The following is a 27,804-nucleotide window of genomic DNA, read 5'->3' on the forward strand; positions in this document are numbered from 1 at the left end:
AGAAGACCCGACAGGGAGACCCGTGTCAGCAGCGACTGATGCAGACCCAGAGTCTGAGGCATCAGATGAGGAAGGGGTAGGCGGAGGGTGTGTATTAACACCTTGTCCTTTAAAGGCCACCCCCAGCCGGGACACGCATAAATCCAGGGCCACCGAAGTGCATCTATAGCCAGCCGGGAGCCCGGCGGCCCTGCGGTCACCTCGAGGGGGTCAGGTAGGGACTCAAGGTCAGCAGGGTCCATTTTACACTAGGGGGACCCGTTAGCAAAGTTGGAGACAAAAATTTTTTGTTTTAAAAACGTCCCGCACGTCCCCCAAGTGGCCAGGCAGCGCGGACTAGAGACCCCCCCCACAAAGAGAGAGAGACCCCCAAGGTTCACCAACCCACAGCCAGATGCACCAGAAGGCCCAGAGTGTCGCAGCAGCACGCTGCAGAGTAGTGCGCCCGGGTCTGGAGATGTCAGCAGAAGTCCTGCTGCAGAGCATTGCGCCTGGGGAGGTCAGCAGCGATCCCGCTGCAGAGTATTGCGCCCGGGTCTGGGGGGATCAGCAGCGATCCCGCTGCAGAGTATTGCGCCCGGGTCTGGGGAGGGGCTCTGCACGCCTCCAGGAACTCCCATACAATGAACCAAAGCACTGACATATGAGCCGGGTGTACCAAGATGGCCGCCGCCGTGCAGAGCACATGTAGGCTACAAGAAAATGGCGGCCCCACGCGGTTCGCAGCGCCAAAGGGGACCCCCGTGGCCACCCCCTCGTGCCTACCTATGGATCAATCGGCAGATGGGCCTGAAAAAACACAGGTAGCAACCCCGCACGATCGTTCGGGCGTCACCGGCGGCGCACCCCCCTGCCCCCATCTGCGGCCTGTAACCCAGATTCAGCCCCCTGGAGTCACCTCCCAACAACCACACTAGTGAGGGGGGGGAAGGGAGTAGATAGGTGGGGGTGCGTAACAGGACAGAGGGGAACTCGGGATTGTGGGGGTCCGACCATCCCAGGGAGGGGCCCGCGTCCACCCCAAAACCCGTCACAGGGGTAGAGGGGGAATAGTTTACTCACCATACAGGAACAGAGCGGGCGCCACTCCAGACAAAACCCCTCGCCTCTCAGTGGGGGGGGGGGGGGGGATGTCGGCCAAAAGGAATGCTTCGACTCAGTCGCTGGCCAGTCGTATGCGACTCGTCGGGACGTTTAACCCGCGGGCCAGTCCCCGTCCAGTGGGACTATGTCGCGGCCGACCCAGCGCGGAGCTAGGGCCTGCACGCGCTCGTAGGCCGGCTGGGGTAACCACTGGATCTCAACATCCAGCCCATCGCCCAGATCCGGCATAATTGCTTGTAGATCTCACAGGAACAATCCGGAGAAAAAAAAGGCTTGCCAGGACCAGAGATCCCAGCAAGGAACTTACTCCTGACTAGGCAGAAAAAAAAACTGGTATCCTATAGCAGGAAGTGAAAGGGTATACCCTCTGGGACTGCCTATAGGCGTAGCCAGAACTTTTTTTCTGCCTAGTGTCCTTAATATCAGTATAACCCTACTGATATTAATCAAGAAGTCTGCGTCTGTCAATGAGCGACAGAGAAATAGAGTTTTTGTAAGAACTTACCGTAAAACTCTTTTCTCTGAATCCTCTGACAGTCGCAGCCCGTTAAGCCTTCACGAGTGGTTAATGGCGCCCTCTGCAGGAGTAAGCTAGGCAGTAAAAGGATTAGCAAAAAACTTTTACAGTGAGACACACCTCTAGGGGGCTGTCCCTCAGACATTACCCAGACACGCTTAGTACTATTCTCCAGTTTCGTAGTAAGCAGTACTACGAAAAAGCCCCAAAAAAGAAAATCAGAGGGGCGGGGGCTGCGGCTGTCAGAGGACTCCGAGAAAAGAGTTTTATGGTAAGTTCTTACAAAAACTCTATTTTCTCTTACATCCTCTGACAGTCGCAGCCCGTTCAGTAAGCCTTCACGAGTGGGATGTCCCAAAGCAGTGCAGGTGCGAGGGGTGGGAAGACGCAACCTACTGAAAGGGGAACGTGTCAACCAGGCCAGAGAAAAAACTGAGCCAACAGGACAAACAGAAGCTCAACAGCAGCGAACCCAGAAAACAAAAAAAAACCCAGAAAAGAGACATAAAAACAGGTTTCTTCAAACAACTGCCGCGCTCAAAACCTTGCGGCCAAAGGAAGCATCTGAGGATGCCATCGCATCAAGTTTGTAGAATTTTGTGAAAGTGTGCACAGACGACCAGGACGTCGCTTTGCACACCTGAGCCACAGAAGCCTGATGGCGAAATGCCCAAGAGGCACTGACAGCTCTAGGTGAATGTGCCCTCACAGGGAAAGGAGGCACTTGACCCTTGATTGAATAGGCCTGAACAATAGTCTGTCTGATCCACTTAGAAATGGTTGCAGTAGATGCAGCCAAACTCTTCCGAGGTCCCCCGAGAAGGACAAACAGGGAATCGGACTTCCTAAAAGAATCCATGGCAGCCAGGTAAACCCTGACCGCCCGGACCACATCCAAAGAATGCAAGGTAAATTCCTTGAGATGCTTGGGCTTTGCACAAAGCGAAGGCAAAACAATATCTTAGTTGAGGTGGAAGGCAGATACCACATTGGGGAGAAAGGACTGATTGGGTCGCAGGATCACTTTATCCCTATGAACAGCCAGATAAGGCGAACTACAAGACAGAGCCGTCAATTCAGACACTCTGCGAGCAGAGGTGATAGCCACCAGAAAAGCAACTTTCTGGGATAACACAGGCAGTTACTTCTCTGATGTTCTCAAAGGGAGGCCGTTGCAAAAGGGTAAAACCAAGTTCAGGTCCCACAGAGGCAAAATAGCCTTCCTCGGGGGAGCCAGATGACGCACCCCTTGAATAAATGTGCGAATCAAGGAATTAGTTGACAAGGGATGCTGGAAGGAAACGGCTAATGCCAACAACTGACCTTTGATCGTGGTCAGCGCCAGGCGCTGATCCATACCTTCCTGCAGGAAGGCCAAAACCCTCGCCACCGAAAAGGAGAGCGGATGGAACCCTTGCGACTCACACCAGGCAATATACGACCTCCAGGTAAGATGATAAATCTTCCTGGAGGTAGCTTCCCGAGCCTTCAGTAAGGTAGGAATGACAGCATCCGAGAGACCCTTGTCTTTCAAGACTTGGCTTTCGAAAGCCATGCCATTAAAGCCAGAGACTGTAAAGCAGGATTTGAAGATCGGCCCTTGAGACAGAAGATAATCTCTCAGTGGAAGCCGCCAGGGAGGCCCGATGACCATCTGCACGAGGTCTGCATACCAAGACCGACGAGTCCAGTCTGGGGCCACCAGAATTCCCTGCCCCCGTTCCGGCGCCAACCTGCGGAGGAACCTGGACTGTAGTTGAATCAGAGGGAAGGCATAAATCAGCCGATACTGGTGCCAGGGCACCACCAACGCGTCCGTGGCGATCGCGGGTTCTGGCCACAAACCTTCCCACCTTTTTGTTGAGACGGCACGCGAACAGATCCACATACGGCGTCCCCCACCGGGGCACACAGGTGGCGAAACACCTCCGGATGCAGGGACCATTCCACCTGGTCAAAGGCCTGGCGACTCAGATAGTCCGCCTGCCAGTTCTCCACTCCCAGAATGTGAACCGCTGAAATCGCTGGAACGTGCGTCTCAGCCCAAGACAGTATCTCGGCCACTTCCTTGGCCGCCCGGGCACTCTTAGTGCCCCCTTGGTGATTGACGTAAGCCACAGACGTGGCGTTGTCTGTTTGAACACAAACCGGGCGACACCACAATTACCTGCACCCGTTCCGACGCCAACCTGCGGAGGAACCTGGACAGTAGTTGAATCAGAGGGAAGGCATAAATCAGCCGATACTGGTGCCAGGGCACCACCAACGCGTCCGTGGCAATCGCGGGTTCTGGCCACGAACCTTCCCACCTTTTTGTTGAGACGGCACGCGAACAGATCCACATCCGGCGTCCCCCACTGGGCAGACAGGAGGCGAAACACCTCCGGATGCAGGGACCATTTCCCCTGGTCAAAGGCCTGGCGACTTAGATAGTTCGCCTGCCAGTTCTCCACTCCCGAAATGTAAACCGCTGAAATCGCTCAAACGTACATCTCAGCCAAAGACAGTATCTCGGCCACTTCCTTGGCCGCACGGGCACTCTTGGTGCCCCCTTGGTGATTGACGTAAGCCACCGCCGTGGCGTTGTCTGTTTGAACACGAACTGGGCGACCCTGTAGCCGAGTCGACCAATGGAAAAAACAGAGCTTGATTGATCGGAGCTCCAAGATGTTTATCGGCAAGGAGGATTCCTCTGTTGACCACGTCCCTTGGGCACAAAGCGTGTGCAGTACTCCACCCCAGCTGGACAGGCTGGCATCCGTGGTGATCACCATCCCCCGTAGAGGCCGGAAAGATTTGCCCTGTGTCAGAGCGGGCAACAGGAGCCACCACGAAAGGTTCGTGGCTCAAAGATATCCTCTTGTCCAACGACTGAGTTCTTCTGTCCCACCTGGCAAGAATCTCTGCTTGCAGAGTTCTCATGTGAAACTGAGCAAACGGGATGGCTTCGAAGGCCGAAACCATCAGACCCAGGGACCGCATGCAGGCCCGTAGAGAGGAGAGATCGTTGTTCCTGAGGGACCTGATCTCGCCCTGCAGGGTCCGAAGTGTCTCCTCCGGGAGAAAAAACTTTGCTTGAGGGGAGTCCAGGACCATCCCCAGGTAACTGAGACGAACTGACGGGGTCAGTGCCGACTATTGAAAATTGATGGTCCACCTGAACTCCTGGAGCGTCTGAACCATGACTGTCAGATCGCCCGCCAGATTGGCACACAAGCTCGCCCTCAACAGGTGGTCGTCCAGATAACCGAGGACCCCAATCCCCCGCATGCGCAACAAAGCGAGTACCGGAGCCAAAACCTTGGTGAATACCCTGGGAGCCAAAACGAGACCGAAGTGTAATGCCACAAATTGAAAATGCCCCTCTGCCACTGCGAAGCAGAGATACCGCTGATGACCTTCGTAGATAGGGATGTGCAGATACACATCCTTTAAGTCGATGGAGGCCAGAAAGTCCCCCGGACTCAATGATGCCACCACCCACCGGATGGATTCCATCCGGAACTTCTGCACCCGCACAAAGCGGTTCAGAGACTTGAGGTCGCACTCTTCCCTCTTTTCTGGCACAATGACTCCTTGGACGAGAAGATCTTGCACCGCCCCTTTGAGATCTCTTAAACGATCGGGAGTCAGATGGAGATTTGATGGAAATAACCTGTCTGCGGGGCAAGATTGAAACTCGATCTTGTACCCTGAACGAATCAGTTTGTGAACCCACCTGTCCCGAATTAGGGACAACCAGGGTCCCTGAAAGTAACGCAGACGTCCCCCCACCTCTGAAACGGTTGAGGGCGTCCTTTCAGTTGGAGGAAAACTGGGCAGCCGCACCGGACTGACCGGCCTTGGGATTCCCGGACCATGGCTTCTTGTGACAGCCTGAGGCCTTGAAGGACTTCCCTTTTTCCTGTGCCCCTGAGGCACGAAAGGACCCACAATGAGCTTTGAAATAAGGACCCCGCCTAGTGCGAGGTGATTTTCCTCTAGAGGCTTGGGGAAAAAGGGTACTCTTACCACCGTAAGACCTTTTATCAACTCATCTAAGGTATCCCCAAAAAGTCGATTACCCACATAAGGGACATCAGACACAGTCTTCTTGGAAGCGTGGTCAGCCGACCAGCTTTTTAGTCAAATAATGCAGTGGATTGCGACCCAAACCGCAGATAACCTTATGACCAAAGGAGCCTCTTCAAAGGCCGCATCACATAGGTACATCACGGCATGGGCCATCTGATCCACCAGGTCAAGGGCAGTCGGAGAGGCCGACTCCGTCACTAAGGTGCGCCTAAGCTCCTTGGACTATTCCGTGACCGCTTGAGAAACCATCACGGAAGCGAACACAGGTTTGAGCAGGGAGCCCAATGTGGCGGGAAAGCATCTCCACGCGCCTATCCGCCGGATCCCTAAACACAGGGGAGTCCTCCACGGGCATCAAAGTAGATTTATTCAACCGAAAAAAACGATTGCAGACTGGATCCGCAAAGGGATAATGGTATTGAAACCACTTAGGCACCGCCAGCATATGTTTGATGTAACGCCATTGATCATTCACGGTTTTGTGAAACTCCTCGGGGCAAGGAGAAACCTGACTCAACTTCTGGGCTTTTCGGGACCCGAAGGACACCCGTTTACCTGACTGGGTGGGCTCATCATCAAGATTTAAATTCTCCTTGACGGAGCTAATAAGTGCATCTACTACAGCGTGTTACCGTGCCTCAGTAGAGGAGGACACCTCCTCCTCCCCATCCGAATGAGAGGACTGGGACCCCTCAGGGGGGACGTTGTCCGTGGCAACCAATTCAGGCTCCGAGTCAGAAGACTGAGAGGGCATTGGCCGTTTTTGAGCAGTGCATTCAGACATCAGCAGATCAACCTTGGACGCCAAGGTCGCAAGTGCAGCAGATAAAGAGGCCAAGGAACAGGATTCTGCAGGGAACTTGTTATTCGTGGGACTCCATTTCGCATTAAAACATTTTTTTGGGACACTGGCCCTTTAATAATTTCCTGCGATCCACACCGCAAATCTGCACCACCGGTGGAGACCCCTTTAAAACTGCTATAACAACAGAGAAAGTACAGTGTTTGCAGGAAAATGCCCGAAAAACAGTCAAAAATAAGGCCCACAGTGTCACAGTGTACATTACAACCTCACACGCTGCTGCAGTGAAAGGAGAGAGAAAAAAGGAAGTGACCTCACACACTAGAGGCAGATCCATACCCTGAGCCACAGTATAACGAATGCCTATTAAAAGTAAATGGGAGGAAGAACTCACAAAATGGCCGCCGCCCTTACCAGACGGCCGCCCAAAACAAAGATGGCGCCCGAACCGGCGCCAAAGGTCAGAAAATGGCTGCTGCCCACACAATGAAGCCAGATAGTCTGTCCTCACCCAAAATGGTGAGCGTAAACCCAGGAAACTGGCCACCACAGGGACACCCTAGAGGCACCCCCCGGCATGCAACAAGCCCCCACACCCCCCCCCATTCAGGCAATGTGCACCGCATAGTGCCCCCAGCAGGAGCAGGGAGGTAGGGGCCGCCAAAATGGTCAGGGAGGGGGACACTACAGAGACCGCGGGGTAGTGTAACTCACCATACCACGGACTGCGGGCTCTGCTCCGATACGGAACACCTCCCACCCTGAGTGGGGGTGCCGTCAGCCAGGAAGGGATGCTAGCAACACACGGGCATTCCCAAGTTGAGACATCCCGACGAAGATGTGGTTCTCCGCAGGCTTGCCCCCGTCCTCAGGGGCACTGTCGTGGCGAGGCCTGGGCGTACCCATAACCTGCGACACTCGTTGGCAGGCTGGGACACCGTAAGGATCTATATTATCCAGTGTGAGGCCTAGCTCTGCTGTCGCTTGTAGTCCTCCAGGGATCCCCCTGACTAACTAGCGATAGTGAGTGATGAAAGAAATAAAAAGAAAAACTTTTTTCAAAGAAAAAGACAAAAAAACTGAGACATAGGTCCCAGCTGGGAACCTAGACCTACTCCTGACACTAGGCAGCAAGAAACTGGAGAACAGTACTAAGCCTGTCTGGGTAATGTCTGAGGGACGGCCCCCTAGAAGTGTGCCCCAGTGTAAATGTTTTTTGCTAATCCTTTTACTGCCTAGGTTACTCCTGCAGAGGGCGCCATTACCCACTCATGAAGGCTTACTGAACGGGCTGCGACTGTCAGAGGAGGTATAAGAAAAAATGTTTTACTAACCAAAGTTAAAACAAGGGCAGAAGTTTTAATAGATGGAAAGATGAAAAATGACTGAAGGTCTGCTTTAAGTGGAACATTAACAAACAAAATGTTTACAAATTACCATTACACAATCATACCTGCAGTAGAAAGGTTTCGAACAACGGTATCCACTGGGTTGTTGTATCGCACTGCCCTTGTCTTCAACACAGGCCCACTTTGGCTAAAGAAAAGATTTTGTTTATAACCCACTTACACAAACCAAGAACAAAGTAAAAATAAATAGTAATGTGGCACAACCATCAAGGTAAGTCGCTACCTTGCATACAAATAATATAATCACTGTAATCAATATATTTATATAGCACTTTGTTACGTTAAAGGTGAATAATTAAAGCACATGACTTAAGGCTCATACACACTATAAGAAAATTGGGCTAAAAATTTTCATCCAAAGTACTTTCTAAGCCAATTTCCGACTTTTCTTATGAAATTTTCTGAATGGACAAACTCCAAAATTTTTCTTGTACGGGAACAGAACGAACGATTTTCATTTAATGTGTACAGTTTTTGCACAATTTTCATACAATAAAAATCAGAAAAGAAAAACTGTGCATGATCAGAAACAATAAACAACAAAACAGAAAGCGCATTAGTCGTACGAGAATTTCGTACAAATTTTCTTTCATCAGTTCCGATTTGCTGTGAAACAAGGAAAATCGGACGATCATTCGCCTGATTTTCTTATAGTGTGTACCCCACATGACATACATGCCATACCAGGCTCAGTTATACAAACCTTTCACACATTGTCAAAGGTTTTGGTAACCCGTAGAACATTTTGACCGCAGTTTAGACATTTCTTTAAATGACACAGTAAAAAGCCAGCCATACACTTATAAATTTCTTTCATCTTTCATTCAGTCTGCCTTTATTATCTATGTTAAACAGCACAGATGTACGAATCTGACGCTGCGAATATTGTTTTCTGACAGCCGGTGCCACCAGCTATCAGAATATTCAAAACAGTGCCTGCATCTCCATGAATGCAAGCACCGTTTAACTGAAATTTTCATGTCAGGGAAAGGGGCCACGCACTGATCGAATTTTAGCTTCTCCTTATAGGTTCTTACCCATTTCCCTGGGACACCTGAAGAAGAAAGGACAAGAGCTGGTGGACCACTGCCTCAAATTAAAAATTGCTGCAGGAAGTGTGAGATTGGGGGGGAAAACATGGTATTTTGGACTTACCGTAAAATCTATTTGTCTGATGTTCATTGACGGACACAGCTCCTCATTCTTCTTAACCATTGGGTTATACTGCCACCTACAGGAGGTGGACACTAGGCAGAAAAAAAGCTAGTCTATGCCTATGGGCAGTCTCAGGGGGTATACCTGTCAGAGGACGTAAGAGAAAACAGAATTTTTGTAAAATCTTACCGTAAAATTCCTTTCTCTGAGTCCTCCGACAGTCGCCGCCCCTCATAAGTCATCACTATTGGGTATTGACTTCCGCTCCACAGAAGTAGCTAGGCATAAGACTTCACGCTCCCAGGTACAGGTTGGCATATGACGCACTGTACCTGGAGGAAGCTGCGTCGGCACGCAGCGTAACGCGTAGGATAGCCAACCGGAAGTGACGTATCGGCAACCTATTGACCCATGTCGGTGTTTGTTATGCAATGAAAAAGACGGAAACAATGTGAGTGTGATTCTATATATATTTTAATAAAGTACTGGCTATACTTCACTATATTGGCCCATTTATTTCGGAAATTTAAAGGTTCCTTACACATCTCCTGGCATACCGATCCATAAAAAGGAGGAAATTCGGTTACCAATAGCTGTACCTATATGCCATAGAGGAGGAAGGAGCACAACTCTGAGGCATATAATATAAGGTGTATTAAAAAAGGAATGGAGGTGAGTGCTTAGGACACCTAGCACTATATTTTATTATTCAGATTTTAATCAGTATATCACCCATTAGAGATTATTTGTGTATTGAAGAGCATTTTAAATAAATTACTTACTATTATTTATTAATTTTATTAATGATTTTGTGATGCACATATGGATATAAGTGACACATCATATGTAGAAACACTTAGGTACCTTCATACAGTAATTTTCATACGATTTATATAATTTTCACCAAGCACCTTTAAAGCGCGGTACTCCCCCCATGCTATATTAGGCATAAGACTTAGTCAAAAGAACAAAAGCATTTAGCATAGACACACCCATGGGGGCTGTCCCACTGGTCAATACTCCCCTGCAGTGATCCCTCCCAAATCAGTTTGGTAGAATAGCAGTAGGTGTACAAGAAAAAACCCCAAAAGAGGGGCGGGGGCGGCGACTGTCGGAGGACTCAGAGAAAGGAATTTTACGGTAAGATTTTACAAAAATTCAGTTTTCTCTTACGTCCTCCTACAGTCGCCGCCCCTCATAAGTCCTCACTATTGGGATGTCCCAAAGCAGTGTAGACATTCGGGGTGGGAGTAGAAAAGGCAACGCAGTACCCACATCAGAGAAAGGAACCTTACACACACAGTAAGAGAACCTTCTGGGCAACAGAAAAGGCTCAACAGGAGCAACAACCCAGGAAAACAAATTACCCAGGAGGTAAACACCCCAACAGCCAGGGACCCACAAAAAAATTTGGCAATGGTCGCCGCAGACGCAGCCATGCCCTTCCGAGGTCCCTCAGGAAGGACAAAGAGAATCCGATTTCCGAAAAGATTCAGTGGACGACAGTTACACCCTGATCACCCTGACAACATCCAAGGAATGCAATGCAACCACCTTAGGGATGCTTAGGCTTTGCACAGAGCGAAGGCAAAACAATGTCCTCATTAAGGTGAAAATCAGAGACCACCTTTGGGAGAAAAGACGAATGAGGTCGCAAGACCACCTTATCCTTGTGAACCACCAGATAAGGAGAGCGGCAAGACAACGCCGCCAACTCTGACACCCTGCAAGCCGAATGTGATCGCCACTAGAAAGGCAACCTTCTTAGACAGCAGAGGTAACGACATCTCCCGGATGTTTTCAAAGGGAGAACGTTGTAATACGGACAGAACCAAGTTCAAGTCCCATGGAGGTAAAGGCTCCCTCCGGGGAGGAGCCAAATGTCGCACAACTTGAATAAAGGTGCGAATTAAGGAAATGAGACGCCAGAGGGCGTTGAAAAAGAACCGCCAGTGCAGAAACCTGGCCCTTTATCGTGGCCAGCGCCAAGCGCTGGTCCACACCAGTCTGAAGGAAAGCCAAAACTCTCGCACCGAGTATGAGCGAGGAGAAAATCCCCTGGACTCACACCAGGCAAAATAAGTCATACCGGACGAGGCTTTCCTAGCCTTGATTAAAGTAGGAATGACCTCTGGGGAGAGACCCCTGTCTCTCAGGACCTGGCTTTCAACAGCCAGGCCATTAAAGCCAGCGACTGTAAAGCAGGATGGAAGATCGGTCCCTGAGACAGTAGAGCAGTGGCAGCCGCCAAGGAGGCTCGACCGCCAGGTGAACAACGTCGGCGTACCAGGACCGGCGTGGCCAGTCCGGCACCACCAGGATCACCAAGGTCAATTCCGAGGCTAGTCTGCGAAGGAACCTGGACAACAACTGAATCGGAGGAAAGGCATACATCAGACGATACTGATGCCAAGGAGCCACCAACGCATCCGAGGCGTCCGCCCGCGGATCGCGCGTTCTTGCCACGAACCTTTTCACCTTGTGGTTTAGCCGTGACGCAAACAGATCCACGTCCGGGGATCCCCACTTCGCACACAGCATTTGGAAGACCTCCGGGTGTAGGGACCATTCCCCCTGGTCCAGGGTCTGGCGGCTCAGATAGTCGGCCTGCCAATTTTCCACACCCGGAATATGAACTGCCGATATTGCCGGGACATGAGTCTCGGCCCAAGACAGAATGTTGGCCACCTCCCGGGCACTCCTGGTGCCCCCTTGGTGGTTGATATATATATTGTCCGTCTGTACCCGAACAGGGCGGCCCCGAAGTCGCTCCGACCACTGGAGGAGACAGAGTTTGATTGCTCTCAACTCCAATATGTTGATCGGAAGAGAGGTTTCCTCCTCCGACCAAGTGCCCTGGGCAGAGAGGTTGCCCAGGACTCCACCCCAGCCCGACAGGCTGGCATCCGTGGTAATTACCGTCCACAGCAACGGACGGAAGGACTTTCCTGCTGACACAGCCGGGGACTGAAGCCACCACAGAAGATCCATTCTGGTCTGGCGACGCAACGAAACCCTCAGATCCAACGACTGAGGAAGCCTGTCCCACCTGGCCAAGATCTCTGCTTGGAGAGACCGAGTGTGAAACTGAGCAAATGGGATCGCCTCGAAGGCTGATACCATCAACCCCAGGCACCGCATACAGGTCCTGAGCGACGAGGATTGGTTGTCCCTGAGGGACCTGACCTCGTGTCGAAGGGTCCGGAGCTTGTCCTCCGGTAGAAAGACCTTCGCTTGAGCAGAGTCCAGAACCATTCCCAGATAGGGAAGACGAACCAAAGGAGACAAAGTCGACTTCTGAACGTTGATGGTCCAACCGAACTCCTGTAGCGTCTGTACCGTAGTCGACAGATCGCACGTCAGGCTCTGACTGGCATTCGATCTTAACAGAAGATCGTCTAGATATCCCAAGACCGCAATGCCCTGTGCCCTCAACAGGCCCAGAACAGGCGCCAGCACTTTGGTAAAGACCCTTGGAGCCGAAGCGAGACCGAAAGGTAACGCAACAAACTTATAATGGTTCTCCGCCATGGCGAACCGAAGGTACCTCTGGTGACCCTCGAAAATGGGGATGTGCAGATACGCATCCTTCAGGTCAATAGAGGCCAGGAATTCCCCTGGACTCAGGGAGGCCACCACTGAGCAGAGGGATTCCATGCGGAACTTCCGAACGCGCACAAAGCGGTTCAGAGCTTTCAAGTCCAGGATAGGACGCACCTTGCCCTCCTTTCTGGGCACAGTGAACAGATTGGAGTAAAACCCCCGAAACCTGTCCCGATGAGGCACCGGGACAATTACCCCCTGAACCAAGAGGTCCTGCACTGCTAGATGCAAGTCCTGCAAACGCCCTGGGGTCAAATGAAGATTTGAGGGAAAGAATCTGTCCGCCGGCCGTGAAAGGAATTCGATCTTGTATCCTGATTGAACGATTTCCTGAACGCGCCTGTCCGGAATACGGAGCAGCCAAGGTTGGAGGAAACCGTGCAAACGTCCCCCCACCCTTGAAACGGGTGAGGGCGCCCCTTCAGGCAGAGGCGGGCTGAGCCGCCGCACCAGCATGGCCGGACTTCTGCTTGCCCGCCCAGGGCTTCTTCTGGCCGCCTTGGCACTTGAAAGGTTTGCCCTTGAATTGTGACTTAAAGGCACAAAAGGACCCCTGAGTGGGTCTAAAGGCGGGACCCCGCTTACTGCGAAAGGACTTATTCTTCGGATTCTGGGGCAGCAGAGTGCTCTTGCCCCCAGGGACTCCTTTCACCAAGGTATCCAAGGCCTCGCCAAAAAGGCGAGACCCAGCATAGGGAAAATCAGCCACCGTTTTCCGTGACGTCTGGTCAGCCGACCAGCTCCTCAGCCAGATCAGTCGACGGCTCACCGCGACACTAGACAGGCGTGCAGCCACAGGGGCCTCATTTAAGGCCGCATCGCACAAAAACATGACCCCCTGATGAATTTGGTCCACCAATTCCAGCGTAGCAGGTGGGGCAGTATCAGACACTATTGTGCGTCTAAGCACCTTAGTCTAGTCTGCCACCGCCTGAGCCACCATGACAGAAGCGAAGAAAGGTTTGAGCATTGAACCCGCCACCGTATAGGCATGGCGGGCAAGAGACTCCAATCTCCTGTTCGTAGGATCCCGGAACACCGGGGTATCCTCAGCGGGAACCAGAGTAGCCTTGTTCAACACGGCCACAGCGTGATCCACCTTGGGAGCCAAGCACCAGCGCGCATCCGTAGAAGGCGCAAAGGGGTACAGCAGTTTAAACCGACTAGGCACCGTGAAGGGACGTTTTAAACTGTGCCATTGTTCATTCACTGTGTGATGAAACTCAGCGGTGCAGGGAAAAACCTGCGCCGACTTGCGGGTCCTATGTGTACCAAATAAGGACACAACAGCCGGAGGAGTGGGCTCATCCTGCAAATGTAGTGTTTCTTTCACAGAAGAAATCAAATCATCCATGTGTGCGCGTTCTTCAGACGACCCCGGGGAAGATTCATCAACCCCCTCCACTTCCGCCTCCCCCTCAGACCCCAGGTCCAGGGACGAGCGAGACCCTGAAAGGGGCACGCCAGCTAAAGCAGCCACATCACCATCTGAATCAGAGGAGAAGGATAATCTGGGCCTTTTCTTAGCAGCACATTCAGCCATCAGCACCTCCATTTTTGACACGAAAGATGCCACCACAGCGGCCAAATTTGGATAACTTTAGCAGAACTGGGGTCCCCCACCAAGGCTGGAGGGAATTTGCTGTCCTGAGAATCCATTGCCAAAAAACAATTGTGAATGTACTGGCCCTTTAAAAACGCTGTGGATTGTGCAGCCCACCGCTATATACGCTGTGTACACAGACCCCCCAAAAGGGACTGAGCCAGGAAATATAAAAAACAGAGAGATATGGAAGAGACAGTCTGCAGAGCCCCACAGAGTGTTACCACACCGATCGCTGCTCCAGAGGAAAAGGAGATGAGGTCACCAGAAGCTGAACTATATGCTGCAAGGCCCAGGGAAAATGGCTGCCTATAGTAATGAATGGAAGGCTTCGGCAAGATGGCCGCCGACATGTGCTCGGAACGATCGTTCTGCCACACACAAGATGCTTTTGTTCTTTTGACTAAGTCTTATGCCTAGCTACTCCTGCGGAGCGGAAGTCAATACCCAATAGTGATGACTTATGAGGGGCGGCGACTGTCGGAGGACGTAAGAGAAATCTCATTTTCTCTTTCGTTCATTGACAGACACAGCTCCTGATTCTTCTTAACCATTGGGACATCCCAAAGCAGTGTTAAACATGAGGGGTGGGAAAAGATCAGAAAAAAATTCCCAAGGCTAACCATAGCCAATCAGGTAACATAGAGCTCAACCATAAACAACTGGAGCTCACCTGAAAAACAATACACCCTTTAAAGAGGACCAGGTCCTCTAAACAGCAGCCAGAAAAACCGGCCGAAAGAAGCATCCGCAGATGCCAACACAACCACTTTACAAAAAAACTTTGTAAAAGTGTGCACCAACGACCAGGTGGCCGCCAAACCTGCATCACTGATGCTTGAAGACAAAAAGCCCAGGAGAAACCCACCCCCCCCCCCCCAGAGTGCACCTAAACAGGGAAAGGAGGAACCTGACGCAATAGGCCTGAACCACCGTCAGTCTGATCCATCTGGAAATGGTCGCAGAAGAAGCAGACAAACCTTTGTGAGGTCCATCAGTGGGCACAAATAGAGAGTCTGATTTCCTAAGAACTCCGTGGCTGCCAGGTACACCCTAATTGCCCGGACAACATCCAAGACATGCAAGGCAATTTCCTTTAGATGTTATGGCCTGAGACACAGGGAAGGCAACACAATGTCTGCATTCAAATGACAGTCAGAGACCATCATAGGAAGGAATGACAGACAGAGGCAAAGCACCACCTTATTCTTGTGAATCACCATAAGGTGAACAACAGCATAACCCCATCAGTTCCGACACCCTGCATGCAGAGATTATAGCCACCAAAGAAGGCCACCTTTTGGGGCATCGTAAGCAGGGGACTTTAGGAATATTTTCAAAGAGAAGCTTGAGTAGAGCTGAACGCACCACATTAAGATACCAGGGCAGCAACGGAGCCCACACTGAAGGAACCAAATGTCGGACATTCTGAAGAAAATGTACGCACCAGGGAGTGTGTGGCCAAAGGTCATTGAAAAAAGACCACCAAACCCGATACCTGGATCTTGATGAGATTCAAGGCCAATTTATGTTCAACCCCACATTGAAGGAAGGTTAAGATCCGATCCACTGAGAAGGAGCGAGGACGAACCCCAAGAGACTCACACCACGCAATGTACGTCTTCCACGTACAATGGCAGATCTTCCTAAAGGCAGATTTCCTAGCTTTTAACAACGTGGGAATCACCGATTCAAACAAACCTCCATTCTGCAGCACCTGGCGTTCAACAGCCAAGCCGTTAAAGCCAGCGACTGTAAAGCAGGATGAAAGATTGGTCCTTGAGACAGCAGATCCTCCCTGAGAGGAAGTTCCCAATGAGCATCAGCGACCAGCCATACCAGATCCACGCACCAAGAATGGCGAGGCCAGTTTGAAGGCACTAGAATGACCAGAATTTCTTCTGCCTGAATCCTGCACAGGAGTCATGGCAGAAGTTTGAGAGGGCTGGAACTAATCAGTTAGCCCACCTTAGAATGCCGGCTACTTACCGAGCCGCCAGGACACTTCTTGTGCCCCTTTGGTGATTGACTTAGACCACGGCCGTGGCATTGTCCTTGAGAATTCGTACCGGACACCCCTGTAGATGATTGTCCAATGAGCAAGACAAAGTCTGATCGCTCGGAGTTCCAGTACACTAATTGGCAGTCTGGGCTCTGCCAGAGTCCAGACCCCCTGAGCACGTCTGTGCTGAGGACATCTCCCCACCTGGACTAGCTGGCCTTCGTGGAGACAACAGTCCAGTACAGAGGGAGAAGGATTTTCCCTATCGAAGTGCCGGAGAGCGAAAACCACCGCTAGAGACTATGGATCCTTGACCCATTTCACCAGAATCTCTTTAGCAGAGATCTTGTGTGGAACTGTGCAAACAGACCGCCTCGAGAGTGGACACCATGAGGTCCAGCACGTGCATGCAAGCCCGGAGGGATGACCATCTGCTGAACAACATAAGTTGAATTGCCTCCTGCAATGTCTGGAGTTTTTCCCGAGGAAGAAACACACTGGCTGAGGGCAAGTCCAGAGTCCGACCCAGATAGTCTAGTTTTTTGTGGACAGAACCAAAGCAGACTCCTGTTCAGGATCCAACCAAACTCCCTCAGAGTTCGCAGAGCAATCTCCAGTAATCCATCAAAGCAGTCGGAGATTCTGTTCACAGAATAAGATCGTTCAGGTACCCTGGTACTGTGATCCCCCACTGACTCAAACTATGCCGGCATCGGGGCCAACACTCCTGTGAAGACCCGCGGTGCGGAGGCGAAACCAATGGTCAGCGCCACAAACTGACAATGCTCCTCGTTCACGGCAAAATGGAGGAAGGGCTGGTGACCAGCACATATTAGAATGTGCAGGTAGGTGTCCTTGATGTCGATAGAAGTGAGAAGAAATCCCCCTGAAGTAGGGACGCCACTACCATGTGACTGGACTCCATGCAAAACTTCTGTACTTGCACAAAGCAGCTTAGCGCCTTAAGGTTCAGAATTGGACGTACCTCGAATTCCGTCCTAGGGACTATAAAGAAATTTGAGTAAAAATCCCTGAAAATGAAGTCGGAACCGGAACAAGCAGCCCTTGAAGTAACAAGTCTTGCACTGCCCCAAAGAGACATCGGAAGTGACAAATCACAATGCAGGTTGGAAGGGAAAAAACCTTTCCCAAGGACAAGATCAAACTCGATCTCGTAGCCTGACCGAATAATTTTGTAGACCCACTTGTCCTGTACCAGGGAGGTCCGTGGATCCGGAAAACTGCGAGGATGCCCCTCCACCCCAGATACGGGTGAGGGCTCCCCTTTATGAAGAGTCAGCCTTGTCCACAGGTCTGGAAGAGCGTGGCTTGCCAGACCAGGTCCTCTTGGAACCTCTGGTGGAGGCCCTGACTTTTGATCCCTTGTCTTGAGACCCTGAGAGATGAAGAGGCTGATCAGAGCAGAGGAGAATGGCCCACGTCTACGACGGGGCTTCTTTCCCTTGGTAGCCTACAGAAGAAGAGTACTCTCCCCCCCCCCCCCCCGCAAGACCCTTAACAATTTAATCAAAGGAAGCTCTAAACAGGTGATCCCCTACAAGAGGGAGATCAGATAAGGCCTTCTCAGAAGTCTAATCCACAGACCAGCATTTCAGCCAAACAATACGCCGAAGGACCACTGCTGATACAGCCTAGCCTAGAAATCAAAGGAGCCGCATCCAAACAGGCTTCACAGACAAACTGTAGCCCATGGACCAACCGGTCCGCCAGCTCCCCAAAGACAGGGGGAAGCTGTTCTTCCTCTATGTCTCTGCGTAAAAGCTTAGCCCACTCGGTCAGGGTTTGCGACACCAGGGCAATAGTAACTACAGGCTAAATTGCCGAACCAGCCACAGTGCACATATGGCAGGCCAGAGCATCCACCCTCTTATTAGCTGGACCTGATAAGGTAACCCAATTTGACCTGGAAACCGGCGAGTCCACTACATGTGGGACTGTCCACCTTTGACGCAGTAAATCCTCATGATACCGCAAGCAAAAAACGTCTAGCAACGATTGCGTTTTGGACAACCCCACTGTTTTGTGAAAAGTTGTCAAGGTAAGCGGAAAAAAGAACACCCTCGCCACTTTGGAGGGCCTGTGGGTGCCAAAAAGGAACTGATGCCTCAGCCGCAACCTCCATTTTTAAAGTTTCACGCATGGACACAAACAGTGCATCCACCAGCGCCTATTTAAGCGCAGGTAGAGGAGCAGAGGAATCATCCTCACTACCCGAGAACTCAGGATGCATGGACGCAGACCCAGTAGGGTCGCTATCTATATTACGCTCACCCTAAAAACATAACAATCGGGGAGGCCGCCGACTGCAATCCCGCAAGGAGACGTCGGCCAAGGGTCCACAGATGGACCAGCTATTGGACCCTGCAAAAAAAACCAAGGGGGTCGCCCTCCATAGGGGACATAATAGGACATAGCCCCCTGTGACGCGGACGCGCAGGCAGGATACCCTCGCTAAAACATGGCAGCTGCCTCACACATTAATGGTGGCAAGACTGTCAATAAAAATCAAGTGCCCCCACAGTGCCACTCGGTCCAAGGGAGGTGCCAAGCTTACCATGAGGTCCAGCAGGCTGTGGCCTGAATTTTTGTGGGGGGCCCAGCAACAATTGCAGGGATCCAAGTGGGGGCTTCAACTACACGCACTGGGGCCGCCCCTAATGGCCTACTAATTTTTGAGGGTGCCCGGCCACCAGAACATGAGCCCCCAACGCAGCTGACCACCATGTGGCAGCGGAGGGGAAGGCGGATGTCCAAACTGGAGGCAGTGGCTTCAGCCACACTAACAGGGGCCGCCTCACGTAGTTTCCAAATAGTAGGCCGCAAAGCAGCGGCCTACATTTTTGGCCAAATTCGGCCAAGTGAGGCAGGCGGATGCTAAATTATCCACTCCCCCAAGCCAAACAACCGCCGCAGGGAGCCCAGAGGACATCCCTGCTCTAGTCACCAACCCCCAGGATGGATGAGAACCCTGCTCAACCCCGCATTGCGCACCAGGAAAACCCAGTCAGCAGCAACTCCAAACAGCCCCCTTTAAGAGCATGTGGCAACAGCCAGCTCATAAATCCACCGGGGGGGGGGGGCGGAAAGACCCAAAGTGACCAAGATTTTAGAGCGGCTGAGGGACCCAGGGATCTGACCATCCCAGGGAGAGGCCCACATCAGGAACAGGGTGGGCACCACTCCGGACAGGACAGGACACCACTCCATCGTAATGTGGGTGCTGTCAGCCAGGAGGAAACACTGTGACTCAGGCCGAAGCCAGTTGGTATGCAGCCTTACAAGACGTTTAACTCGCAGGCCAGTCCCTGTCAAGTGGGGCTATGTCGCGGTCTGCACGCGCTCGCTGGCCAGACTGGGGGGGACCCAAAGGATCTATATTATCCAGTTCTTCGCCAAGTCCGGAACTTGATTGTAGTTCTCACAGGAACAAAATAATAAAAAAGAGGAAAAAAAATCCATTAACCACTTTACCACCGGAGGATTTTGCTGTCTTCCGCCAGGCCACTTTTTGCGATTCGGCGCTGTGCGACTTTAACTGACAATTGCGCGGTCGTGCGACGCCGTACCCAAACAAAATTTACGTCCTTTTTTTCCCACAAACAGAGCTTTCTTTTGGTGGTATTTGATCACCTGTGCAATTTTTACTTTTTGCGCTATAAACAAAAAAGTGCGTTTATTTTGAAAAAATAACAATATTTTTCACATTTTTTTATATGAAATTCCCCCCAAAAAAAATGTAAAAATCAAATTTTTTTTAAATTTTTGGCCAATTTGTTTTCTGCTACCTATGTTTGGTAAAAAAATCGCAATAAGCGTATTTTGATTGGTTTGCGCAAAAGTTATTGCGTTTACTAACTAAGGGAATGATTTCTGTCATTTTTGGTGTTTTTTTTTTTAACGAGTAATGGCGGTGATCTCTGATTTTTTTTGCGGGACTGCGACATTGCGGCAGACAGATCGGACCCTTGACTGACATTTTTGACACTTTTGGGGGTACCAGTGACATTACTGCAGTAATCAGTGCTATATATGCACTGTTACTGTAAAAATGACACTGGCAGTGAAGGGGTTAATTTTATTGGAGAGGGAGGGGTTAATGTATGCCTAGTGCTTACTGACGTGTGGGGGGGGAGGTGACTTTGTGAGACAGGGACAGATCGGATGTCCAGCTATGCTGAACACTCCGATCTGTCACTCCCTGTCACTATGGAGATCCGCCCGCTGTGTTTACACACAGCGGGCGGATCTCCAGACTCGATCCCCGACGATCGGGTAAGAGCAGCGGCGATCGCCGCTGCTCCTCCCCTGGCCCGACTCCCGCTGTGAATGAAAACAGCGGGAGCGCGCCGCCTACAGGGGGAGGAGCCCAGCGACGTAGGTCTACGTCGCTGGACGGGATCGTGGCAAAGTGCCGCAGTAGCCTCCATGTGAGCGGAGGTAAAGTGGTTAAAAATGTAAAAAAAAAAAAATTGCCAGGACCAGAGATCCCAGCAAGGAACTAGGTCCCTACTCCTGCCTAGGCAGAACAAAAACTGAGGGCCTATAGCTGAGAGTGGGTGTATACCCCCTGGGACTGCCCATAGGCGTAGTCAAGATTTTTCCTGCCGAGTGTCCTACTCCTGTAGGGAGCAGTATAACCCAATAGTCAAGAATAATCAGACCTGTGTCCGTCAACGAATGAAAGGGAAAAATAAAACATTCATACAGAGAAGCCTGCAGCATCAACCTGTTAGCTCTAAGCCTGAGAACTGAGCAATCACATGACCACTGATCACTCAGCCCCCAGTCTTCACTAAAAAGAGCAGTGACTGCTCTGCCCCTTCAGAACCCACTGCAGTGCTGGGCTTTAAAGGGTGCCAGGGCGGCTGGCTTTGGCTCTAAGTGGTGCACTGAGAAGCTGAGGCTGCTTTCGGTCAGGCATCTGGGAGAATCAAGACATTGTTGGGTTGCCTGCAGAGCCTGGACTGTCTCTGTGACGTCAGCCAACAGTGGGCTTTAGTCTGCTGTTGGCTGAATGTAGGTCACAGGAGTGCAGAAATAAGTGCACTCCGGTGACCCTGAAGAGAATTATGGCCAAAAAAGCTTTGGCCATACTTCTCTTTTAACTCCACTGCATGTCAGCAGCACTTTAGGACTGAACACTTCCAAGTTCACTACAACTGTCCTTTTACAGGGAAAGGGAATTAAAGCATTGCTCTGCATCAGCAACAAACAAGACATTCGGTTTTACATAACCCTGATGTCCCTTTTTAATTCCATATGAAACCTCCTCTACTAATAACATGAGGTCATACATAACATCAGTAATGAGACAGTTGTTCTCTCAGGAATGATCAGATTTTCTTATGGTCTTCATGTTAAAGTAGGGCATCTCAGAGGCAAAAATGTTCTAATTAGGAAAAAGGTCTGTCATTACAAAGCAGGCTCCTCAGTCTTTGCCCAGAAAATTGTTGCAATAACAAATGTTTAGGCATTCTCATGTTAATTTCTTTTGTTTGAATTGGTAGGACAAAAAAAGCGGAGAAACCAAAAACTAAATCTGACACATTCCACGCAAAACTCCAAAAATGGACTGGACAAAATTATTGGCACCTTTAACCACTTTAATACAGGGCACTTCCCTCCCTTCCCGCCCAGGCCAATTTTCCCCTTTTAGCGCTGTTGCATTTTGAATGACAATTGCGTGGTCATGCAACACTGTACCTACACCAAATTTATGTAATTTTCCCCCCACAAATAGAGCTTTCTTTTGGTGGTATTTGATCACCTGTGCGATTTTTACTTTTTGCTAAATAGTGGGCATCCCTGGGGTCATAGTGGGCATCCCTGGTGGATCTAGTGGCATCCCCCCCCCTGAGGGTCTGCACTGGTAATCAATGATCTGATTACCAGTGCCGACCCCCCCCCTGTCAGGGGAGCCGCCGATCGGCGCTCCTTTACTCGTGCCTGTCAGGCACGAACTAAGGAAAGCCGATCAACGGCTGTTCCTGTTTTACTATGTGACCAGCCGTGATTGGACACGGCTGATCACATGGTAAAGAGCCTCCGTCAGAGGCTCTTTACCGAGATTGGAGATGCAGGGTGTCAGGCTGACACCTCGCATCACCGATCGCCGCTCTGCGCGCCCCCGGGGGGCGCCCAGAGCTGTGTTATCCTGCCGCCGTCATATGACGTCCGGTCAGGATAACACAACCACATTCCCGCCGTCAATCTGTAATAGGGCGGGCGGGAAGTGGTTAATTCAATATTTAGTAGCACACCCCTTGGAAAAAATAACAGAAATCAATTGCTTCCTGTAATCATCAATAGGTTTCTTACCCCTCTCTACTGGAGTTTTGGGCCACTCTTCTTTCGCCAACTGCTTCAGGTCTCTAAGATTGGAATTGTTCCTTTTCCCAACTGCTGTTCTGAGATCTCTCTACAGGTGCTCTATGGGATTTAGATCCATAATCATTGTTGCCCAGTTTAGTACTCTCCAGTGAAATTAAACCATTTCTGGGTGCTTTTTGAGGTGTGCTTTGGGTCATTGTCCTGCTGTAAGACCCATGACCTTGGACAGAGACCCAACTTTCTGACACTGGGCCCTACATTGCACTCCAGAATTCTTTGATAGTCTTCAGATTTCATAATGCCATGCACACGGTCAAGACATCCAGTGCCTGAAGCAGCAAAGCAACTCCAAAACATCAGTGAACCTCCACCATGTTCGACTGTAGGGATTGTATTATTTTTTTAACCACTTAACCCCCGGAAGATTTTACCCCCTTCCTGACCAGGGCCTATTTTGCGATTCGGCACTGCGTGAATTTAACGGACAATTGCGCGGTCGTGCAACGCTGTACTTAAACTAATTTGACGTCCTTTTTTTCCCACAAACAGAGCTTTCTTTTGGTGGTATTTGATCACCTGTGCGATTTTTTGATCATGTGCTATAAACAAAAAAAGAGCGTCAATTTTGCAAAAATAACAATATTTTTCACATTTTTTTATATGAAATTCCCAAAAAAAAAATGTAAAAATCAAAATGTTTTAACATTTTAGGCCAATTTGTTTTATGCTACATATGTATGGTAAAAAAAAAAAAAAAAAAAATTCGCAAAAAGCGTATTTTGATTGCTTTGCGCAAAAGTTATTGCGTTTACTATGGGAAAGATTTTTGTCATTTTTTTTTTTTTTTACGAGTAATGGCGGCGATCTTCGATTTTTTTTTGCGGGACTGCGACATTGCGGCGGACAGATCGGACCCTTGACTGACATTTTTGACACTTTTGGGGTTACCAGTGACATTACTACAGCAATCAGTGCTATACATATGCACTGTTACTGTAAAAATGACACTGGCAGTGAAGGGGTTAACTTTTTTTGAGAGGGAGGGGTTAAGTGTGTCCCTAGGGGCGTGTTTCTTACTGTGATTGGATGTGGCTTGATGTGTAAGAACAGAGATCAACGGTCCTACATAGCAGAACCGTATGATCTCCATTCTTTCACAGGGAAGAATGACAGGCGGATTTGGTTACATTAGCCGCCTGCCTTTCTCCTGGTGTAACGGACGATCGCGAGTGCACACACGCGGGGGGGGTCCATGACCGAGTGGGAGCGCGCTCGCTCCCTAGAGCCTCACAGGCTAGCGACGTAGACCTACGTCGCTTTGCCTGTGAGGGGCTGACCGCCGCCGTAAATAGTCGTGCGGCGGTCGGCAAGTGGTTAAAGGCCTCATTTCTTTTTCTGAACACAGTAGGATGATGGGCTTTACCAAAAAGCTGTCATTTTGTATTGTCAGTCCACAGCACATTTTCCCACAAGGATTTTGGCTTCCTCAGGTAAGTTTTGGCAAACTCCAATCTGGCTTTTTAATGTTTCTTTGTCAGCAGTGGGGTCCTTTTGGGTCTCCTACCATAGTATGGCAAGAACCTTAACCACTTGCCTACTGTGCACTTAAACACCCTTCCCATCCAGGCCAATTTTCAGCCTTCAGCGCTCGCACACTTTGAATGACAATTGCGCGGTCATGCTACACTGTACCCATATGAAATTTTTATCATTTTTTTCACACAAATAGAGCTTTCTTTTGGTGGTATTTAATCACCTCTGGGTTTTTTATTTTTTACAAAAAAAAAGAAAAAAGACAGAAAATTTTGAAAAAAAAAAAAAGTTTTTCTTATTTTCTGCGAGTAAATTTTGAAAATAAATTTTTCTCCCTCACTGATGTGCGCTGATGAGGCTGAACTGATGGGCACTGATGAGGTGGCACTGATGATGTGGCACTTATGGGCACTGATGAGGTGGCACTTATGGGCACTGATGAGGTGGCACTTATGGGCACTGATGAGGTGGCACTTATGGGCACTGATGAGGAGGTACTAATATGCCGCACTGATGAGCACTGATAGGCGGCATTGATAGGCGGCACTGATAGGCGGCACTGCTGGGCACTGAGAGGTGGCACTGCTGGGCACTGAGAGGTGGCACTGACGGGCGGCACTGATGGGCACTGATAGGCGGCACTGGCAGATGGCACTGATGGACACTGACGGGTGGCACTGATGAGCACTGATGGGCAGCACCATCAGTGCCCACACTCAGTGCCCATAGTGCTGCCAGTCAGTGCTCATCAGTGCCTAAATGAGCAGGCACTGATGGGCACTGACTGGCAGCACTATGGGCACTGATTGTGGGCATTGATGGGGGCACTGATGGCGGGCACTGTGGGCACTGATGGGGGGGCAATGTGTGTGTTTTTTTTACCTTCAGTAATCAGGGCACTGGTGATCAGTGCCCTGATTACATTTGTCTGTGTCCCCAGCGGCTGTCGGCTCCCCCTCCTTCCTCACACTGCAGTGTCTGTGTGAGGAAGGAGCACCGGCGATGAGAGATGATCTCAAATGTTTACATATGAGATCATCTCTCATTGGACGGCTTGATCACGTGGTGAATGGCCGCTGTGATTGGCCATTCACCACGATCTGTGGACACGGCCGACACAGATTCTCCCCGATGCGCGCTCGCGGGAGCGCGCGGGGGGGGGGGGGCGTGTCACTGGAGGCCGTTTAAAAACGGCCTCCAGAAAATTCAAGTCCGCGCTGCAGCCGTATATAGGCTGTAGCGCGGATGGGAGGGGGTTAATCAACTTTCAAACAAATTCAAGCTGACCTTCAGGCACAGGGTACCCTGTGCCTGAAGGTCAGCTTGAATTTGTCTGGAAGTTGATCGAGGTTCTTTATCCACCATTCGAACAATCCTTTGTTGCAATCTTTGCTCGATTTTTCTCTTTCGTCCATGTCCAGGGAGATTAGCTACAGTGCCACGGGCTATAAACGTCTTGACAATGTTGTGCACAGTGGACACAGGAATATAAGGATCTCTGGAGATGGACTTGAGATTGTCAATGCTTTTCCGCAATTTTTGTTCTCAAATCCTCAGACAATTCTTTGCTGCTCTTTCTCTTCTTCATGCTCCATGTGGCACACAGACACAAAACAGAAAGGTTGAGTAAATTTTTTACCATTTAACTGGTTGCCTATGTGATTTCTATATTGTCAGCACCTGTTATATGATACATGCAAGTTTAGATACAAATTACAGGAGCATCACAAACTTGAAATTAAATTATTACAATTTTGAGAAGGTGCCAATAATTTTGCCCAGTCCACTTTTGGGGTATTGCATGGAATGTGTCAGATTTGGCTTTTTGGGTCTCCACTTTTTTGTGTCGTACCAAAACAAAAGAAATAAGCAGGAAAATGCCTAAACATTTGTCAATGCAACTATTTTCTGGGTGATTATCTGACAAAAATGCAGCAATGCCAATATTTTTGGCCATGACTGTATAGCTTAAAAAATTATACAGTCTCAGGACAGTGCAGTCAATTTTTCCTAATAGCTGCCCACAATGTGATTTAGTATTACAATAACACTGTAGGGTAACTCTAAAATGAAAAAGCATTCCATCTCTATCATTCACACTTATTAGGAGCAATGCAATTACTTACAATGTTAATTTAGCAGAATCATACGCAGGTGATGTGTGGCTTAGCTGTGGAAGCCTAAAAAAAAAAAAAAAAAAAGAAAATTCAATTGTTTTCTTAGAAACACGGATTAGTAAAAAAAAAAAAAAAAACTGTTAAAATTTTTTCAACTGACCGAGCATTTGGATTTATTACAGGTTTCCATAAATATTGTATTTTTTTTAACACAAGACTAAATGATGACCAATATAGTCCCGCCATATAATGTGAATCTTTTGCAAATTTGAATCTTTTGTAATTCTTTTCTCCAAATTCATTGAGGGACACAGCCTCGACTGAAAATAAATCTGGACTACTGGGCTGTGTTGCCCATTTCCAAATACAAAACAAAAACAAACAAAACAGGCAGGCTAGAAGCAAGCAGTACCAGGGAAAAAAGAATTATACTGAGAGCACCTGCTGCCATTTTTCTGCATCCCAGTTCCTATTTTTTTTGTGCATAGGATGTAGATACAAGGCTAAGGCCTCTTTCACGCGGTCCGCCTCCGTAGGCGGATCTGTGTTGCTCAGCGGGGATCGATTCGCGCTGAGCCGGCGGATGACAGCTCCGTCTCCGCTTGCAGAGTGGAGAGGGAGGTGTCTCAGCCCCCGCTGCTCTCTATGGGGGATCGGATGAGAGCAGACCGCCTGTCCGCTTTCATCCGATCCGATCCCCAGGACGGATGGAAAATAGGGTTTCCATCCGTCTGGATTTCACAGACAGGATCGGATACGGATGGCAGCAGGTGTCAGCGGAGGTGTCTCTGCTGACATCCGCTGCCCCATAGGGATACATGGAGGATCCGATCAGATCTGCCTAAAAAACTGACCGGCGGATCTGATCGGACAGCCAGTGTGAAAGAGCCCTAAGACTCAACTATGCACAAACACAGAGGAACTGGGGTGCAGAAAAAAATGGATTTTGACTTCCCGTAAAAACTTTTTCTCTTTAGTTCATTGACTGACGCAGTCTTTGATGCATATCAGTAGGGTTATACTGCCCCCTACAGAAGTAGGACACAGGAGAAAGCTAGGCAGAAGATTTTGTTAGAAACATTCACAAAAACTTTGCATAGACACACCTATAGGGGGCTGTCCCTCTGGTCCAATACCCCCCTGCTAGCAGCATTCCCAATTCAGTTTGGTAGCAAGCAGTAGATAGTCCATGAACCCCAAAAGAGGGGTGCGGGCGGCGACTGTCATAGGACTCAGAGAAAATAATTTTACGGTAAGTTCTTACAAAAATTCTATTTTCTCTTACGTCCTCTGACAGTCGCCGCCCACTCATACAGTCTTCACTACTGGGATGTCCCAAAGCAGTGTAGATGTGAGGGGTGGGAAATGTAACGGTCTCAAAGGCAACGCAACACCCAAATCAGAGAAAAGAACCTTATCTGAACCAGAAAGGTCTCACACTGGGTAACAGGAAAGCTCAACAGGAGCGAACAAACCCAGGAAAGCAAAATAACCAGGGAAAAAAACCCCAACAGGAGGGGACAGGCTAAAAAAC

General features: G+C 49.8%; 1 protein-coding gene across 1 annotated transcript in view; it reads right to left on the bottom strand.

Annotated features, from left to right (window-relative positions):
• The window catches only part of CENPC (centromere protein C), a gene marked incomplete at its 5' end in the record, with an annotated part of 583,906 nt that overhangs the window by 116,325 nt on the left and 439,777 nt on the right, over positions 1-27,804 (bottom strand). The window contains 2 exons of the mRNA XM_082243417.1: positions 7,951-8,033; positions 26,280-26,333. Coding sequence (XP_082099543.1) covers positions 7,951-8,033; positions 26,280-26,333 — 137 coding nt within the window. The remainder of the gene's footprint in view (positions 1-7,950; positions 8,034-26,279; positions 26,334-27,804) is intronic.

This window comes from Pelophylax lessonae (genome assembly GCF_965119305.1).
Source record: "Pelophylax lessonae genome assembly, chromosome: 1".
Taxonomy (NCBI): domain Eukaryota; kingdom Metazoa; phylum Chordata; class Amphibia; order Anura; family Ranidae; genus Pelophylax; species Pelophylax lessonae.